At 34.2% G+C, this 20,222-nt stretch overlaps 1 protein-coding gene across 1 annotated transcript in view; it reads left to right on the top strand.

The window, feature by feature from the left end:
• Positions 1-20,222, top strand: part of LOC145984305 (plasma membrane calcium-transporting ATPase 2-like) — a 621,336-nt gene that overhangs the window by 577,502 nt on the left and 23,612 nt on the right. Inside the window, 8 exon segments of the mRNA XM_083117961.1 lie at positions 4,992-5,186; positions 5,634-5,840; positions 7,032-7,059; positions 7,062-7,103; positions 7,106-7,228; positions 7,983-8,194; positions 8,518-8,669; positions 10,433-10,565. Coding sequence (XP_082974087.1) covers positions 4,992-5,186; positions 5,634-5,840; positions 7,032-7,059; positions 7,062-7,103; positions 7,106-7,228; positions 7,983-8,194; positions 8,518-8,669; positions 10,433-10,565 — 1,092 coding nt within the window.

Genomic DNA, 20,222 nt, shown 5'->3' with positions numbered 1-20,222 from the left:
ATCGCACACGAAAGTCCAGCAGCCACTTGCCTTATATTTTGGTTTGAAAGTTTAGTTGTAGTTCTAAATCATCAAAATACTGTGCTACTGAAACAAAAATCACTTTTTCCAACCCAACTTGCCAATGTTTTTAACAGACAAGTTTAAAACATTAGGTTATATTTATACAGTATAAGAATAGATTAAATGTCCATGTGGTTATTTCTCTCCACATATTTATCTCGCATGTTCGGAATGTTAATGTAACTAGTAAACAGCTATGTATGTGATGTTATGTGTGCAGTTAATGAGTAGAGGAGAGATATCACCAGAACTGTTTTTTTTTTCTTTCCTCTGGAAAAGCTGCCGCACAGAAATATTGTAATCTGACTTTTCAGTCATCATCTTGTTACTTATTATGACAGTTCTGGGATCTTCTCATTTTTTTATGGGTTGGGAAAAGTTTCCATTGTAATGAGATTAATTTTTTATTATAAATTCTTTATTTTGAAGAAAATGCAATTTTTGCATTCGTGAACACAATGTTCTGTTAATTTACACGGCAGCACAGTATTTTTAATTATAAATGTCATGGTAATCTATCTTGAGATGATCCCTGGCTGTTACGTTGGCTTGCTAAATTAGAGTTTATATTTTTTGTGATTTTATCATCACCTCACAAGTCTACAAAACACAGGAAGATATAATGAAACTTGAATCAGGCACATGTGCTCTTGAATGTTGTGATGGCTTTGCTAATTATAATGTAGAATTTCTTAATGTATGAATGAAGTACCAACTTTTCATTCCAACAAACTCTAGATCAGGGATAAATTGGCAGTTCACATTTGTATTGAATTGTGCAAGTTTCATGGTAGTGGATTGGTACATTTGGTGCTTTATTTCAAGGCTGATTGCCTGTGCCGTCCCCTTTTCAAATAATAAATATGGAATATGCAAGCAAGAATCTGCTTTAGAAAAACAAGTTACATACAGGTGGAAAATATACAATGCCTTTATATAGTTATTAAATATAATTTTTGTTTCAAAAATATTTCAAATACAATAACTTGTTGAAGAGATATTTAATTAATTAAATTGCACTTGTTTTGTAAGCAACTCATTTTCTTTGTAAAACATTCCAGAATACTAGCAATTAAGATCAGTTCAGAATTACAAAATATAGTCTCCAACCTTATTTACATCCTTCCTGCAACATCTGCGTTGGATTTTGTGTTTGTGTGGGGCATAACATGGGTGGGGGGACACTGTTGTCACCCAAACCAACAGCCATAACACTACCTTCAGTGACTGCTTCCGGGTAGTGATCATCCACCTATTATCCCAAACTTATAACACCTCTGTCCACAAACACTGGGAGAGGGCTTATATCTGATAAAGATTACCAGCTGTCTCATTCAATTGCCATAACCATCAAAAGAACTGTCCCACCCCCATTCCAACCCCCTATATATCCACAACACACACACACACATATAAGTCCTCCCTCTTACACCTGCCCAATGATGTATGCACACATCCCTATCGAACTCAATATTTTCACAACTTTTTTTTTTTAAGAAAAACAATTACCTGATGGGTCATTTTAGTACTAAATTTTTCATTACACCCCCTCATGCCAAATTGAAAGTTCGGATAAACCCCCAACCTTGCTACTTACCCACAGTGAGAACACTCGCAAGATGACCGCATTGTTTTATGCCAACTTTTGTCTTAGTTTCCAAACTAGTAATCCTGCAGGTCAGAGGTTTTTTTTATCATTGGTGATGCAGCCTGCCTACAAAATAATTTGTTTTCCAGTAGGGATGGGACAGATTAATTTAATTGGTACTCTATCGGTATCGGCCAATATAAGCATATCGGTTTATCAGTAAAATTACCGATCTGATATACAGTGGAACCTCACTTTTACATTTTTCAGGGGACCTAGCTGAAAACACTTAAAATGTGGGAAAATGTAAAATCGAGGAAAATTTTATAACATTCTGCCATGTTGGATACCATCAAGATTGAATGTATAATGCAGGAAAATGTAAAAATCAGGGTTACACTGTATCTATAAATATCTCATAATTTAGTGCAAAATTCTGTCATTTTGTTGTAATTTTTAAGGAAAATCTCCATACCCTACTTTTTAAAAAGTAAATTTCTAAATATCCAACTTCTTTTGTACTGCAGTCACCTCGAAACACACATTTATTAAGGAGGTCAGTGAACCGTTCAGGTTCTTCAAGGACCATTTCGAATTTTATTTCAATACTTTATCAGTATCGGCCAAAATTTCATATCGGCCTATCCCTATTTTCCAGTTTCTGCTCATTTTCATATGTTTTATGGAAGCCCTACTAGCCCCTACTCGTTTTATACACAAGCTAACCTCTGTGGCAGAGTGGTTAGCACAGTGTGTTATGATGCCATGGGTCCCAGGTTCAAATCCCGGTCCAGGCATGAGTGTGTTTTGTGAGTGTCTCTTCATCAATTTCATCACATCATCACTCCTCGTCTTTCCTATTAGCCAAAAGTGGCAGAAATGCGAAGTAAAATAAAGCAAATCAATCAATGATTTTGTCTCTTTCCTCTCTTTTTCTCTTCCCCCTGCCTCGCTCGACAACTTTACCATGGAACTCGACCAGTTTTGCTCCAAAATGTTCTTTGAATTAATTCAGATTATCACAACCGTTTTTAAAAAATCTAGTTTTACACTTCACAGGATAGATGGGCTATGGAATGGTATTGGCCCAGGCACACACATTTGTGATGAATTGAAAAATTAAGTATTTCCACCTAATTGACTGAGAGCTGGGCAGTCTGGTCAGTAGGGTGTCGTGAGAGATTGGGAATGTGTGGGGCCCTACCCACACATCACATCCTCTAAATATGCCTTCATGGCAGGGTGCTACATGCATGGAGAACTTTACCTTTTACCTACGTAATTGATTCATGTTCAGAATTTTGCATAACACTCAGCATAATCTAGATTCTGGAAACAGTGTTTGCAAATAAAACACAAATTTTATGTTTGAGTTTTTTTGCATTGAATTTCACGTTATTTCATGACAAATTGTGGTAAGAAAATGCACTGTTTAACTTTTGAAACTTCCTAGAATAAACATTACAGTGTGCAAAGTCATGTTTCTGTGAAATTAAATATGAATATCCCTGCCACTGCTACTGCTAGCACTACTGATGCATCAGTATCTCTATTAGCCAAGCTCTTACAAATATGCAGCCCTAACAAAAATATATATATACATACATACATATATATATATATATATATATATATATATATAACTAACTAACTAACTCTCTAGCCTTCTTAAACCCGAAGGTTCATGGCTGCAGCAACACAGGCCTTCCATCTGTCCCTATCTTGAGCAAGATCTATATACTCTTTTCCATCCCTACCGATTTCCTTTAGGTCCATCTCAACGTTGTCCCTCCATCTTCGTCTTGGCCTTCCTACAGGTCTCTTACCATCTGGTTTCCCAACAAGAATCCTGTAAACTCCTCTTTCCTCTCCCATTCGTGCCACATGGCCTGCCCACCTAAGTCTTCTTGATTTAATTATTCTAATAATATCTGGACATGAATACAAATTATGTAGTTCTAAATTATGTAACCTTCTCCACTCACCTGTCTCCTCATCCCTTTTAGGTCCAAATATTTTCCTAAGAATCTTATTTTCAAATACTCTCAATTTATGTTCCTCTTTTAATGTAAGGGACCAATATATATATATATATATATATATATATATATATATATATATATATATATATATATATATATATATATATATATATATATATATATATATATATATATATATATATATAAATTTATAAATAAATATAAACATTAGTCCATGAATGTCAGTGTAATATTTTTTTCAGACTTTTGGCATGTATCTGCATACCTGTAATAAAGTTATGTTGCAGGTTTGGTTTGCAACAATTCTCAAATTCACCAACCAAATTACCATACTGTGTTATGAATATTGATGATGCTAATGCCTACCATTAGATGTTACAGGTGTTCTGTATCAAACTAGTAACTGATATGTACTGATGTTAGTAATCCCCCCATTTCTAACTTTGTTTTCATTCCTGCCAAACTATCTCAAATGCAAGAGTCACGTGCCTGCTTTATCAGATTAGATGATTATTCACTAGTTTATATCTATTTGTATTTTGTTTCCCTCCTCGACATTAATAGAAAATGTGGCAATTTCAGTTGATCTTGAGTGCTTTGAGGTTTAATTATGGAAGTTAAGGTGATTGCTGGACTCTGCCTGTCGTGTAGTACACCCTGAAATAAATACTGCTGAAAAGAATGTAATGTGTATACAGTATCTTCTGTGATAGTACGTGTGTCTCTTAATATAACTAATTGAATGTTGAATATTTTAAGGCATATTTACATTTCAGTTAGACCTGATGTTTTTACTTTGAAGAGAGAAGAAATAACTATGTAAGCAATATAAAACATGCTGACTATTGAAGCTTTGATTTGTGGCTTTATTTGTGAGTTGAAATAGGTGCAAAATTGGCAAAGGTTTCATAACATCATGTACCAGTTTCCTTGCAGAACAACTTTATTCTAGCAAGTTGCTGATAACTTGAACACCATTCTAAATAAAATTTTAAGATCATATTTAGAGCAGATATGCATTGTATTTTGTTAGTACATGTGTTGTAACACTTCCATTTTATGGTTTGTTTCTTAGAAACTTTAAGAACATAGCATACAATGAAGTTTCAAATATTTTATGTTAATATTCCAACATGCATTTAAAATGTTGAATAAATGTTCAACAGAAATTTTGTGATGGTCAAACATGCTTCCTGTTTTTCTTTTCTACATTCTTCCGTATCTGTATCAGATGCTACTATGCATAAGTACCAAATCCAACACACATTAATTATTTTTATATAGTATTCTGAGCATATAATCGTGAACCATTTTTGACTTTGTGTTATTTTCTCTAGGTGCAGCAACACCTGTTAGATAAGGTTTGGCCGAGGTTACGAGTGTTAGCACGTTCATCACCCACTGACAAGTATACGTTGGTAAAGGGTATCATAGATAGTAAAATAAGTGCGAGTAGGGAAGTTGTAGCAGTAACTGGAGATGGTACAAATGATGGACCTGCCTTAAAGAAAGCAGATGTTGGTTTTGCTATGGTAAGTAGTTGAATGCATTTCTCAGCTACCAATAGAAATTTCAAAATGAGCTTAAGAAAGATTTTTTGCATGCATGGGAGAGATTGAGAAAGTAAGATTACCATGTATTTATGTTGATGCTATAATGAAATCTGAATTAGTAGACATACTTTGTGAATGTGAGAAGACAAAAAGGCAGTATGGAATTCTTGATCATTTTTCATATGTAATGAATCTGTTTTGTATATAATTGAAGGTTTAGGCAAGATTTGTTTCAAACCATTTTTATGTAAGAATTCAAATGAATTGACTCAAAACTTTTTTTAAAATACCGGAGTTCTGTAACTTTCAATCTTTTTCACCTTCATATTTTATTAATTATATTTTCCTTATCTTTGTTTTAAATTAGCTTTAAAAATGTGTCAGTTTTTTATTGAAATTTATTCCTATTCCCATATGATTTTGCAGGGTATTGCAGGAACAGATGTTGCTAAAGAAGCTTCTGATATCATCTTAACAGATGATAATTTCAGTAGCATAGTAAAAGCTGTGATGTGGGGAAGAAATGTATATGACAGTATAGCAAAGTTCCTTCAGTTCCAGCTCACTGTAAATGTAGTTGCTGTTATTGTTGCTTTCATAGGAGCTTGTGCTGTTCAAGATAGCCCTTTAAAGGTAAGAAACAGTGATGTTCTTTTGTTAAAATCTTCTATGTGATCTTGCTCTAATCTTCAGTAAGATGATAATTCTTCTTCACATGGTTTCTACCAGTGTGCCAGAGGGTAAATAAGGGTAAATATACAATCAAAAATTGTCTTTATATTGTGTCTTTCATACACAATAGTCAGCCCAGGAGAAGATCCTCAAATGAGGGGAGGCAGGGGTAAAGGCCGGTCCATTTGCAGATTTTAGGGATAGCAGGAAATCTTTGATTGCAGTCAGTCTCCTTTTGATGTGTATATGTGAGAGTTGATTTGTGTTTGCTTTTCATGGTGTTCTATGAGTTATGGCGGTGTAATGGGGGAATGGTGCTACTGTACATATTGAAGCAAAGAAATTGATTTCTATAATTGTGAATCTGCAGAAAGCAATATTTTTATGCCAATTACAAAGAGCATGAAGCGTGAGTCTGAGGCTACAGGCTGATTTTTTTTTTTTCCAGGATATTGTTGTTTCTTATTCTGTACAATATTTAGCCTGCATATCAAAGAAGTTAAAGGAAAACAACTTGCGTAATTTCACCTGTTAGTGATACCAGTGTGTTTCTCATCAGGGTGCACTCCCCACCATATGGTGGAGTTGACCTACTGCTATGTCACTTCACTTTCATCAGGGATCTTCCCATGAGTGGTCAGCTGTACCTACAGTATTTCTATTTTCCTTTAATGCTTTTTTCTCCAGTTTGAGATTGGTCTTACATATCTTCCTTATCTCTCTATTGGAATTTCATTGGACTTATGGTTACATTTCAGTACATATTCAGTTTTCTGTGGTTATATGTTGACAACCAGAATAACAGGGAAGGAAAAGTTATTACCTGTAATCACTTACACAAATGTAAGTAGTTTATATATTTACTTTTTAGTACTTCTGTGGTTATGAAGTTTTAAATATAGTGTTAAAAATAATGAAATATAGTTATGAATATATGTATTTATACTGCAAAATTATAATGAATCTAAGTAGTTTGTGAAAAATTTCTTCAAATGCCATGATATTTATGTAACAAAACAACCAATACAAAATCAAATGCTAATTCTTAAGCAATATTCTTTACATTGTTTAATGTCTGGAGGCTTTCTTCTTAAAATGCTATATTAAGTGTGTGAAATATGCTTTCACTTGAAATGTGCATTCTTTTTTCAGGCTGTCCAGATGTTGTGGGTGAATCTTATCATGACACTCTTGCATCACTTGCTCTTGCCACAGAGCTGCCTACACAGATCTTTTGTTAAGAAAGCCTTATGGTCGAACAAAACCTCTTATATCAAGGACAATGATGAAAAATATTCTAGGGCAGGCTATATACCAGCTCACTGTAATATTTACTCTTTTGTTTGTAGGTAAGTCTTAATCACACTGCTCTCTCTCTCTCTCTCTCTCTCTCTCTCTCTCTCTCTCTCTCTCTCTCTCTCTCTCTCTCTCTCTCTCTCTCTTTCTCTCTTTCTCTCTTTCTCTTTCTCTCTCTCTTTCTCTTTCTCTCTCACTTTCTCTTTCTCTCTCTCTTCTCTCCTTTCTTCTCTCTCTCTTTCTCTTTCTCTCTCTCTCTCTCTCTTCTCATCTCTCTCTCTCTCTCTCTCTCTATCTCTTCTTCTCTCATCTCTCTTCTCGTCTCTCTCTCTCTCTCACTCATCTCGTCTCTCTCTCTATTCCTCTTCTCATATAAAAATTATTAAGATTTGAAATTGTTCTTTACAGTTCATGGTACAAAGTCAATCCAGTTCAAAAATTCTAAAAACATCCATAACTTTACAGATGCACGTTTGAAAGTAGTAAATTTCTTTTGATACATTGCTTAGGTTGACTATATTTTTAGCATACTAATTTGGTTGTGCAGTTGTGCAGGTGAATTGTAAGATTGAAATACTGATGCAGTGGTATTGGCATTATGTAACATCAAAAATGAAGGAAACAGGATACACACTCGCAAAATCATAAGAATTAGGTTGGTTTGCAGTTATTAACTGAATCTTCAGACACCTGGTAAATTGAAGATCATAGATTTAACTTGTCTATGATGATCTTGATCACAGTTTGAATGGTTTTGAGTAATTATCATGTCAATGTAATCCACAATTATTATTTTTCTTTTTTCAGGGGATCAAATGTTAGACATTGAATCAGGAAGGTGGGCTGAATTTGGTTCTGAACCAACCCAACATTTTACAATTATATTTAATACATTTGTTATGATGACCTTATTTAATGAAATCAATGCAAGAAAAATTCATGGTCAAAGAAATGTGTTTCAAGGGTTCTTTTCAAACCCTATATTTTATTCTATTTGGATTGGAACGGGTGCAGCCCAGGTAAGTAGAAATAATTTTACAACAGTATTTTAAAACTTGATTCTTAAATAAACTGTAAGTTGCAACTTGGTGTCCTAGAATAATTTATCCAGTTCAAACAAAGCTGTGCATTGTAGTTGGAATCACAGTCTATGAAAATTAGCCTCTCTGTCCTTTCTCATCTTATAAAGCTTTGTCATTATTAAAACATGTTATTAGAATTGCATACTTACTGAAATATAGAGATTTGCCATGAAGTAAGTTTAACAGTCATTTGATGAAGTTCAGATATTAGTTTGGGCAGCACAGCTCTTGTCTAATTAGGATTATTTATTTATTCACAGGTAGTTATAATACAATTTGGGGGTATGGCATTTTCAACCAAGAATTTAACATTGGAGCAGTGGCTGTGGTGCCTTTTCTTTGGAGCAGGTACCCTTTTATGGGGCCAAATAGTTACTACAGTTCCAACAAGGAAAATACCAAAAATATTATCGTAAGTATGTCCAAAAAATGTAAAGTGGTGCATGATCTCCTCTCACCTGTACAACCAATCGAAACACATGTTTGACTTTCGGTGAACTTCAAGTAGTGATGATACAAATGCAGTACTTGTGAAACTTGACTGGTGTTATAATTTTTCTGTACATATAAAAAGGTAAAGGTAAAGTGTTCCCCTGTGCATAGCACCACGCCATGAAGGCGTATAGGGGGTGTGGGGGTAACGCCCCACACTTTCTTGATCCGGTCGTGAGTGGGGTGATGTGATCAGTATCACGCCCTCTGTACATATAAGAGAATGCATTTTCTGACTTGTTAAGTAAGATAGTATGTTACCTTAAATGTGTAAATAACTTGAAATATAATTTAATTTTTATCTGAAATGTTTGAATGGAAATGGAGCTATACCTTTAAAAGGAGAATTAACATAATTGTCATAAGTTTATGACAGTAGCTATGTTGATAGAGTAATATCGCTCTCACTTATATGGCTAGTCTGCATAAAAATAATAATCTGCAAACATCAGTTTGGAGATTGTGAAAAGTGGCACATTCTTTTTATATAGTCTAATTCCTCATGTTTGACAAAACAGCTTCTTTTAACAAAAGAATGTGTAACTTGCATTATTAGAATTCCTTTTGCTAAAGAATCTAATAGTTTCAGTTTTATTTAGAAAGCCAAATTTAAGATTTACTATTAGAAGTGTGGCCTGTGAATTTGGTTAATGTATTTGTGTACATACAGCTTAGATCCCCCCCCCCCTTTCCCCACTTACCAACCAGAATAGAACAAACTGAAGAGTTCATAATGATGCCACTGTTTCGTTAGTTACTTACAAGAACCAGGGACATGTGAAATCCTTACAGCTCCTAAGTTAGATGTATTGTGAGAAGTATTTGTACTGTATTTACAGTCATATTTAGAACCTCATATTCATTCATTTATTTTCCATTCATAGGCACAGGCACTTGCACAAATGGATACTTTTGACAACCTTGGCATAGTAATAGTACACACCCAAGGGTTGAACCCAAGATAATGCATTTATGTTTCTACTTCATCTGGATCCTTCATGACAATAAGACTGTAGAATATGAATGTTATTGAATAATAGTAGATAACATATTACAATCCTAATTGATTTCTAATTCTTTTCACACCATCACAATAGCTTGTTTTATCTTTTAAAACAAAAAATATTGAATTGAAGACACTTTCTAGATAAAAGTTGTAATACCCTAAAGTTAAAATTTTACTTTTTGTTTCAGCATTTGCTTCCTTCATAAAGTGGTTATTCTCTTTCTATATATTTTTAGCAACATCATACCTAAAGATTTGAATGCATGTTAATGTTAATGCTATTCTACGCCATGTTTCCTGTACATTGGAAGTATTTTGCTACCTTCTTAATCAAGTAGTCAAGTTATGGGTCAATTCTCTGTGGGTCAAGTTGAATGTCTATAATTTTCTACAATTCCTCATTTGAAGGTAGATGACATTCAACAAATGACTTCAGTTGTATGCTTGCGATAGACAATATATATTTATATATACAGACCAGCTGAGAGGTGGGAATCATGAAGCGATGGGTTGGCTTCATAACTTAATTACTTAAACCACTGTTATTCAATCCTTCATTGAACCACAAATTTTCAACCAATTTTTCAATACTCTATTTTTGTTTTCCTGTGTATCACGTCAATTATAATGGTAACATTGTATAATAGTTCACTTATCAGTGCATTTTGCTCCTGCAGTTGGGGAAGAGGTCATCCTGAAGAGTATACAGACACTGTAACACTTGGAGAAGAAAAGTTTGATCCAGAAGAAAAGAAGCCACGGGCAGGCCAAATCTTGTGGATCCGAGGCCTTACAAGGTTACAAACACAGGTAACATGTCCTGTCAGTGTACTTGCAGATTTATTGGCTTTGAACTTTGTAAAAATCAGGCAAGGTTTTTTGCTTTGGATGTTCAGCTTCAAAGTAATTGTCACCATGCAGGTAATGTTTTAAATTTGAACTCAAACTGAAGTTTGTTCGTAATAATTCTGACCTGCCTCAAATGATATGTAACAAACAGCGTGAATCAAACAGGAGAAAACCACAAATTTTAGCAATTTGGAATTTCAGTGACCTCACCATATGGTGGTTCATATTTAACCAAGAATAATGGATTGAAACCTAGGATATTCAGGAGTATGGTGTTCATGTGGGTATTGAGAGCAGCGCATCTCATGTTTATACTACTGGTCTTGGCCTGTTTATTTGTGCTGTATGAATAATAGATAAGTATCTTTTGAGCTGTCAGAATGATATTAGCACACAGTGAAATATTCCATGCAATTTCATTTTCACTAATTCAACCTGGATTATTCATCATAAGAGTACCCAAACGAATCACGAAAGGTAATTTAAAATCATATATATTTATATATAAATAGTCTACATAGTCTTTGCTTACTAATTTGTCACTAAATAATTTTTATCATAGTTTTTGAACCATTCTTGGTAAGTACAAGAAACCTGCATGAAGGTGTTGGTGGGACGTTTCTAAGATGGCATGAGAGTCAAGTAAGGCATTGGTCAAGATGCAAGGAAATGGACGTGTAGGGGAAAATTATTGGCTTCTGATCTGCAAAGTTACTTGGGTACATGGGATAGGTTTGCTAATTTACTAACAACCTTGTGTATGTATTTGAATGTGCTTTGGTTGATGAGGTGGTAAATTGTCTGCATACATTGTATATAGAGATGTATATATATAAAGTAAATTGTGCTTTGATGGATAGAATATTAATGACCTTGCCTGATTTGCATAGCTGTAACTTGATTAACATTCAAGTAACTCTTGAAAGGGATGTTTTCTTGTTTGATATTGATTTGAAGGTTTATGATGATTACTAACTTTAACTTAAAGACAGTTGCTGAATTGTGTCCCATGTGTTACTCAGGTGTGAGAGATGAATGATATACCAGCTACAGTGAATTCCTGCAAGAACCTTGCATTTTTGAAGTGTGATTTGTTTTTAATTTTTTTATTCCAGAGACTAATTGAAATACATGTCCAAAGTATCCCTTTCAGGCAATAGGGGATGAAAATATTTCACGTGGGAACAAAGTAGTATTTTTTTTTTTAATCATGACGTTTCTTCCAGGTAGTTAGCTCTTCCTTACCATTATCCTTCAGTAACAATAGGTGTTCCATAAAGTAGAAAGAAAATTAAAGAAAGTGAAGATAGGGACTTGTGGAGTGTGTGTATGTGTGTGTAAAAATATGCTTTCAATAGTTAGCAGAATTCCATTGGCAGATAATTCAATGTAATATTAATATTACACTGGCATGGGAGATTGCTGTGACATTTACAAAAAGGAGTGTTATTCATATAGTTTAGATTAAGTAGACTGCATTGCTTTTCAAAATTTTTTCCAGATTCAGCCCTTGTACAGTTAAACATGGCAACGTCAGCCATGTAATGCATGTTTGCAATTAGTGTTTTGCACTTCTTCATAGTTCCTAGGTATGTAAAGTGTCTGTATGTGTGCTTATGTGTTTAAATATGAAGTTATATCTTACTTATGATCACTGCTTTAAAAATGAAGCAGGAATTGTTCATTGTAAGGCACTATTATTTAATGTGAAATTTTTTGTGAAATTATTATTACCAATTTGTCTAACATTTCGTTGCTTGTGCAGAGTTATACAGTAAACTCCATTTGATTCAAACTATAGCATCAAATTTGTTTCTCCAGACAATAGAGGTATATTATATTTTGCCAAGTTTTTTTTGATGTCTTGGTATTGTTAATTCTTCTAGTGAAATATAATTCAAGGAGGATTTTAAAAAGAAAAGAGTTCTGATAGTCATAACAGGAGAAACTCAATTTCCATTTTTGAAACCTTCTGGTCATTGATAATATTACCTGCTAACCAGACCTTAGTGAATATCTAAAACCTGAATGATTTCTTTATGATCATAAATCAAATGTGTAATACTTGTATCATGGAAAATTTAATTTTTATTGACCTTCCCCTCCATTGCTTTCATGGAAGAAAAAGTATACAGTCAACTCTCGATACAACGACCTTTCACAGTTCTCGGGAAAAGGGTAGTTATTTCAAAGGGGTCGTTATTGGAATTTGCACCAATTTTCAGCTTAAAGGGAGCTCAAACAGACACAAAGATTCCTAGGAGACTGTAACACCATTTATCCTGGTAGTTATACGACCTGTTATGCACAGGACAAGTGTTGTGAGAAGGAAAATGGAACATGAAAACGTTTTCACAAAAAAGGATTTAAAATAATGTTATATTCTTTTAATTGTGCACATTCGTAGCGCTTCCACGAAAACCCATTTGCACTGAGACCTATGGAAAGGAAAACAATCTCTCTTTCATTGCAAGTGAAACTCAAAGAATCTTTGGGGGTATTGACACCAGTACACTGGTGCCAGCAAAAGTCGAGAGATAATCTGGCAAAATGAATGTTTGATTTTGACGGGTCTACTAGAGCATTGTCTGTTACAAGATTAACTGGTAAGATAAGATTCTCTCGGGAGAGACAACACAACCTTTCTAGGCACCAGAAAAAGAAGAAGAAAAAAACGCAAGGCTGTAAATTTCCTTCTGGTTCAGCTGTGTAAAATACATGGTAAAGAAAGTCACGTTTTCTTTGTTTCAACCAACTTCATATTCATCCCCCTCCCCCATTCCGGGGAGCAGTCCAAACTCTTTCTCGATTTGCATTGTAATCCAGCGTGAAAAAGGAAACACGCAACTTATGATCTGTTTGCACCCAATGCGTATTTAAGATGCATTAAACAGCGTCACACTCGATAATCATTCAGGTTTGGAATTGGATTTCACTTTAAACTGTATATTTAGTCCCGATTAGCCCATCAGCATAAATTGAAATCAAAACAAACTCAAACCTGTGCATTTTCAGATATCAAAATGGTAGATCGTTATTTACTCGCACATTAATGGACGATTTAATGTTGGATTTAGGAGTATTCTTGATGTCAAACACCTGCTCCTCCAAAAGTTTTCCCCTTGAATAATGTCTTTTTTTAATCACTCTCGGCATCCATTCCTACATTGAGCACTTTAATGAATGGTCCTGAAGAAAAGCGGCAATTGTATTGTGTGCATTTCCTTCAAACACTTCTCCAAGTGTTCAGAAAGTTTATTCTTGTGTCGGATGCGAATTAAAATTTACAGTTTTGCTTATCAGAAGGTGCAGAACATGAAGTTGTTTTAACTCTTGTTTTTCTTTCTGGAGATGAATTTTGTTATCAAATCAAAACAGCTTTGCAGATTCAAAACAATGACTTTTTCCTTCCCGCTGGATGAGTCATTGCTGTTACCGGCAAGCGACAGCTTTGCAGATGCTAGACAAAACACTGGCGCCAGCTGCAGTGTAAAACCAAGGAGACTGGCTGAAAGTTTGACTAACAGGTGGCGGAAGAGAAAAATCCCCGGCATTTTAAAGATAACGCAACTGTTGAAGACTGAACTTTTATCAGCAGTGTAAAGAAGAAAGAGATGAGCCTTGCTTTACATTTTACCATGCAACAGACAATAATACGGGCAATATTTCCTATGCAGACAACAGCATTTAAAAAAATAGGACCTGAATTCTGCAATTATCACATTGCTGTGCACACCAGTGACAGAGAATGAGCTGGGAAAGGGGGGGGGGGGGGGAAGGGTCACTTTTTTTTACTTGTTCAATGGTTTTTGTTAGTTTTCAAGAATGTATCCAGAACTGGTTGCCCCATTTTAGACATCGAAGGAAAGGAAGATGAGTCCACTTCCACCCTCTCCTGTAATCAGGCTGTGTGCACACACGAGCAAGAAAATCGTGGCTGAAACAATCTCCCTCCCTCCCACATGTTTGCTGACAGGAAAAAAGGGAGAAGTCACTCAGCCAACGGAACAATTTTTTGGCAAATATTATAACATCGACACAGTTAGGAAAACATATGAAGTGGGAAACTGGAGTTATGATGCATGTTAAGATCAAAGTCAACTTTTGTGGAAACCTGGATGACAACGCATTAAGCAGGTTGACTATCTTTAGTTGGTAATGTGGCTCTGATTATCTCGAACAGTTTTGCTTTTTTTATGCAGTGTTACACTGAACAAAGAACAAGTTTCGAATGAAAGCGGTTACTTAAAGTTGCATAGAGCCAAGAGTTGCTCACTCACAGGAACCTGCTGAACTCTAGGTCACAGCTAAAAAGATGGGTGAGACTTCCAGGTGTCACACGTCTGTATTGAAACATTCCCGAGATCTTATCTCTCAAGTGTTGTATTTATCGATGAAAGGGTTTGACCTGCCATGCACATTGGCAAAGACTGCAAGTCCAGCAGTCATTTCGGGCTGCTCCCCCCACCCCCCTCGAGTTGTCGGCAGTTCTTAGGACAAGGAAACAAGTCAAGGTTGATTTAAAATAACATCCAAGCACATTCGATTTTCTCTTCTCACGTATCCAAGAGCAAGCAAAGTCACAATGGCAAAACAATCCTGTCATGTTGGGTAGCAGCTGTCGGGTGCGGGGTAACCTTGGTGCACTTGGGGGAGGGGAGGACAGAGGTCAAGTGCTATTGGATATCACTCAAGGGTGGTGTGGTGGTGTCTATTTTTAGATCGGACTCAATTGTGAGTGGTAGAGCGCTCGTGAAAAATGTATTTTTCGGCCAATTTCCTTCAATTTTTCAACTTTTTTCCAAATTTTTCAGTTCCCAGGAAAAAGGTCGTTACTTCAAGAGGGTCGTTATATCCGGGGTCGTAGAATTGAGAGCAGACTGTATGTGCATAAGTAAGGTAGAATAATCCAGTTATAAAATAGTTTTCTATGATTTATGTGATTATTCATACTCTAATAATAGTTATTTCAAATTTGAGATATAGTTCCTTAACTCTTAACTTGTGAATTAAGTGGAGTTGACTCTAACTACCTTTTTAAGGAATATGTTGCGTTATAAACTTAGTGTCAATAGAACTTTACAAAAAAAAAGGGGGGGGGGTCATATTATAAGTTAGTTGGTTACAAGCAATGCAGGAAAAATGTGATTCTCATCAGTATTTTTACCTAGTTGAATGACAAAAGCACAAACTTGTGTGAAGTATATTTTGTGGAGTCATGTTCAGCATGTAGAGTTAATCTGTTAAGAAACTAAGTTAAAATATACATACATATTACAGGCAAGATGATAATCTACCTTACAATAACATGACTTCTCAAAATCTAAATCATAATGCACTATGTTTATATATGTTGCTATTCCATGGAAATGAGTTTCATGACTTCTTTTAAAAACAAAATTCCCTGAAAATACGATCAATTATTGTACACACGTGGCAAAATGTACAAACTTATAAAAGTGAACAATTCATATTTGTGATGAAACAAGTGCTATGTGCATTGGTGATGAAACGAGTGCATTTGTGCAATATGTCAAACCAATTAAGATAGTGGTTTTCATTCTAGTACAGCAATAGTTGTTTAAAACAAGTGTTACATTCTCAGGCATACACTTTCAAGAAGAAATACACAAATTAATGTTTACTTCCCGAATGCTGTTCATACAACTCTTGGTGGTTTATTTATGATCTGACATAAAATTCAGTCATAAAAATTCAGTGACTTTGAAAATCCTAAATCGAGGCAGCACTAATTAGCATGCATTTTCATCATTGTACCAAATATAAAATGAACAATAGTAGTTCAAATAATAATGTAGGATATAATGTAAGGAACAATTGGATGTGAGAAAATGAAATCAAACTTCTTTATTGGAAAAGATCTAGTTTCACATTAACTGTGTTCATGACAAATATGTCGACTCTATTTTCTTGATTAAAGGAGGCAAAGTAATTAATTTTTAGTTCCTATACTAGCCATCCGTATGCAGAGTAAGATATATTTTCAGTGATAAGCAGCTTGATTTGTACTTGGCCACTAATTGAAATAAAATTTGGTGTTTTTTTCTAGTTTGATTTTCTGCTATCTCTGCCAATTGCTATACTTTGGAGTTCAAACATTTTTGTAACCTTTTGGAATTATTAGATTCAAAATGACAGTGTAAATAAAATAGATCATGCAGCCAGGGAGATCGATCAAAGCATTTGTATTTGTATTTGGCTGAGGTTATACTATAATTCCACAGAATGCATGCCAGTTAGTGTGGGTTTTTTTCTGTGTAATATTTTTCTAGGGGGAGTGATGGGGATATTTGAGAAGAGCAGAAGTATTCAAATGGTACCTGAAAATATGGGAATTCAGAATATTAAAAACAAAATTTTAACTTCAATTTCACTGAAGTTTATAAATAGAATCCCATTTCAGTTTCTGTAATATTTAAAAGTAGCTTTGTAGTGAGTACCAAATGAATTTCTGCTAATGGCAGAACAACACAGATACTGAAACTGAAGCAATTGAATATACAATTACGTATTTCCTGCAAAACTATAATGATAAATTCATCACCATTAATCAATGTAAGTTATTAGATTGGTCTGACTTTTACCCTAAAAGAATTATATATTTAGAAATTTTTGTAAAAAAAATTGTATATGTGAATTCTGTTTTTGTACTCAAGAACAAGAGCTAAATGTGAAGTTGCATGTTGTTTATGTAAATATTGAAATGGTAAAATTACAAAAAATTCCATCATTGGCAGATACTCAATATCAACAGATAATTTTTACATAAAATAAAGAGCAACTAAAAACTTGTATAGGATGAGTCTGAAACTTTAAAACAGACGAATGGTTTCAAAATTGATTATAAATTGCACAAACTATCAACAGTTGCATTGTGAACACACGTGGTGCCTACCTCAACAATTTCAAAACTTAAAAGGGGGTAAAGTGGCACCTGACATTTGACACGTGTCTTAATTTCAAACTGCTTTTATAGAAAACTTGTGTGTAGTCAGTGCTTTCTGAATGGGCAACCAAAAACTGTTTTATGGTTTCAATAAGTTAATGATTAATATTTTCAAGACCAAGATAAAAAACACAAAAACCTATGTCATCACGTGAAAATTCACAGATTGAGTCAAATTGCTTAGATTTACCTGTTGTGAAGTTACTTGAAGGTTTCCTACAAAAGTTTTTTTTTTTTTTTTCAAATTAATAGAAATATCCAATAAGGCATCATCCAACTCTTTTTCCCCAATTTGAAATTTTCTAGGTACTCCCCGTAGTGGAGCACTACATGTATTCAAAGTACAGGGTGTCTAAAAAAGTCTTGCAACCAAGACTTCGAGCATATGTAACTTTTGTACAAAAAGTGACAGAGAAATAAATCTTACACTGGGTATTTTCTTTGTCTATGTGGATATTTTTTAAACATTAAACAAGGCATTATTCTCTACATGAACGTTCAGTATGGGGGAAAAGTTAAAGTAAAAAAGTTATTCTATGAAGTTGACATAAACATGGATAAAAGACAGCTGTACAGTCACTTGCAAAAAAAAAATTGATGTTTTATCATTGGTCTCTGGGTATTTATGAAATGGGCAAAAGAACAATATTTTTTTATGAATTAGACAATTTATTTGATTATTTATGGCATATTCATAAAAAGTGGGGTTTTTTCTTTTTCAAAATTACGAGGTGTACTGGCAACATAGGTCCCGTCAGAGGGCAGCATCAGGTGTGCCCAACCCCTGGCTATGTTATATTTAATCAATGCCCAGATGAAAGAAAAGATTTGAAATTTATTGCACAAAAACAAAAATATAAGTAGGTTGGGTAAGTTAGTTTTTCCACATAGATAAAGTTAATACCCAGTGTAAGATTCATGTGTGTATCTCTTTTTGTACAAAAGTTACATACATTCAACATCACGGTTGCATGACTTTGTGGACACCATGTATTACCTCTCAACTTGCCCCATGCATTTTTAGAATTGACATTGCTTGCAAGTTGTTATCAGTTTTGAAACTATTAGCTCATTATGCAGTTAAGAGTAGCCCTGTATACTTAAAATTCAGTTCAGATTTTCTAAAAATTACGGTTTAAGGTTCAGAATATTATATTTAAGGTGCCTTAATTTTGTAATTAGCTATACATCTTATATAAATACAAACTGAATTAGAAAAAAATGAATAAATAATTGTCATGACAGTTGCACAATTTTCGACTTCGTTTCTTTGCTTTGGACTTTGGATATTCTTTGCCATATTGACAAGTTGATTCCTAAAATCATCAAATTCTGTGCTGCCTGAGAAAGTACTCTTTTGTTTTAGTACTTTTTGTCATATGAACAGCAATTTGTTGTATGTGCTTGTAATGGCAAGTCTTGACTGGAGCTATTGCAATAAGACTGCTGTTGTAAATAACTTTTCACTTTGCGTGTTAGATTTACTAGTGAGCGATTTTGCACAGGGAAATGTAGAGCTAAAGCTTTTTATGTGTTCATGAATGCTGTGCAAATGTTTATAAAGGTTAAATATTTTAGGGTACAGCATAGTTGAGTTCTTTTTCAGTGCAAAAATGTGGCTGGAGTAAGGAGGAAGAAAACAAGTTGCATATCTCCAGAAGTTGAAGGCAACCTTGTACTATGCAATCCATATTCTGGTGAAGTGAAATCTTCATTTGATTCTACAAATCTGCAAGAGGACAGAGAGACTGTGGTGTAACTCAAATTATTCAGAAATAGTGTAAAGAAGTGCTGAAAGTAGTAAGTGCTAGATAATCATGTAGTCCTACATAAAAATGCAGTCTTTTTATATCTGTAAAGTACGTGTATACCATTGTCTTATGAAGTTTGATATATGAGATAATGTATCATTGTAATACTACTTCAAAATGTGGACAAGGACACATACATTGTAATATTTTTGAGAATCTCATTGTGTCATAGCCGTAGGTCAACTTTAGTTTTGGTAGTTAATGTCACACTTGCTCCCTATTTGTCTAAAACTACAAAAGAAATTATGCAAAATTTGTTGCATCTAAGAGAAATGCCTAACAGAAATCTTTACAACTTTATGGGACACCTATCATTTAAGGGTTTATTTCCACCCTTCCTTCTTTTTTTTATGACAAAATCAGGATTTAAATGTACCTTTTACAGTGATGCCTTTATAATGATATGATTAGTACACTGCATGTAATGTATGAAAATTATTTTTTACATCATAATCATTGAATTTGTATTGGAAAGTATAATTTTAGTGTATAAATAGAATTTCTACACATATATTTTAAATTGGAAAATTCTTTTTATCTTGTATCCTGTGGTTCTATTTTCACCAACCTGTAGCAATAATTGAGTATGACATTTCTGTGTAGTGCCTGATAAAAATATTGATAGTTCAAAATCTAAAATTAATATTACTTGAGTCTTCCATGGAAATTTGTACATTATTGCTACAGGCTGGCTAATGAAACTTTAGCATGACACAGGGAATATAATACTCACCTCCATTTCCCTCTCAACAGATTTCACTTCACTGCTTTCTGCACAGAAGCTTTTCTTCAATATCTGTCCTTCATTGCACACATACTCTCAAACTACAGTCAGTGTTC

Source organism: Lepisma saccharinum, chromosome 2 (assembly GCF_977018435.1).
Source record: "Lepisma saccharinum chromosome 2, izLepSacc3.1, whole genome shotgun sequence".
In the NCBI taxonomy this organism is placed as follows: domain Eukaryota; kingdom Metazoa; phylum Arthropoda; class Insecta; order Zygentoma; family Lepismatidae; genus Lepisma; species Lepisma saccharinum.
This window is presented reverse-complemented; position numbering and strand designations above follow the sequence as displayed.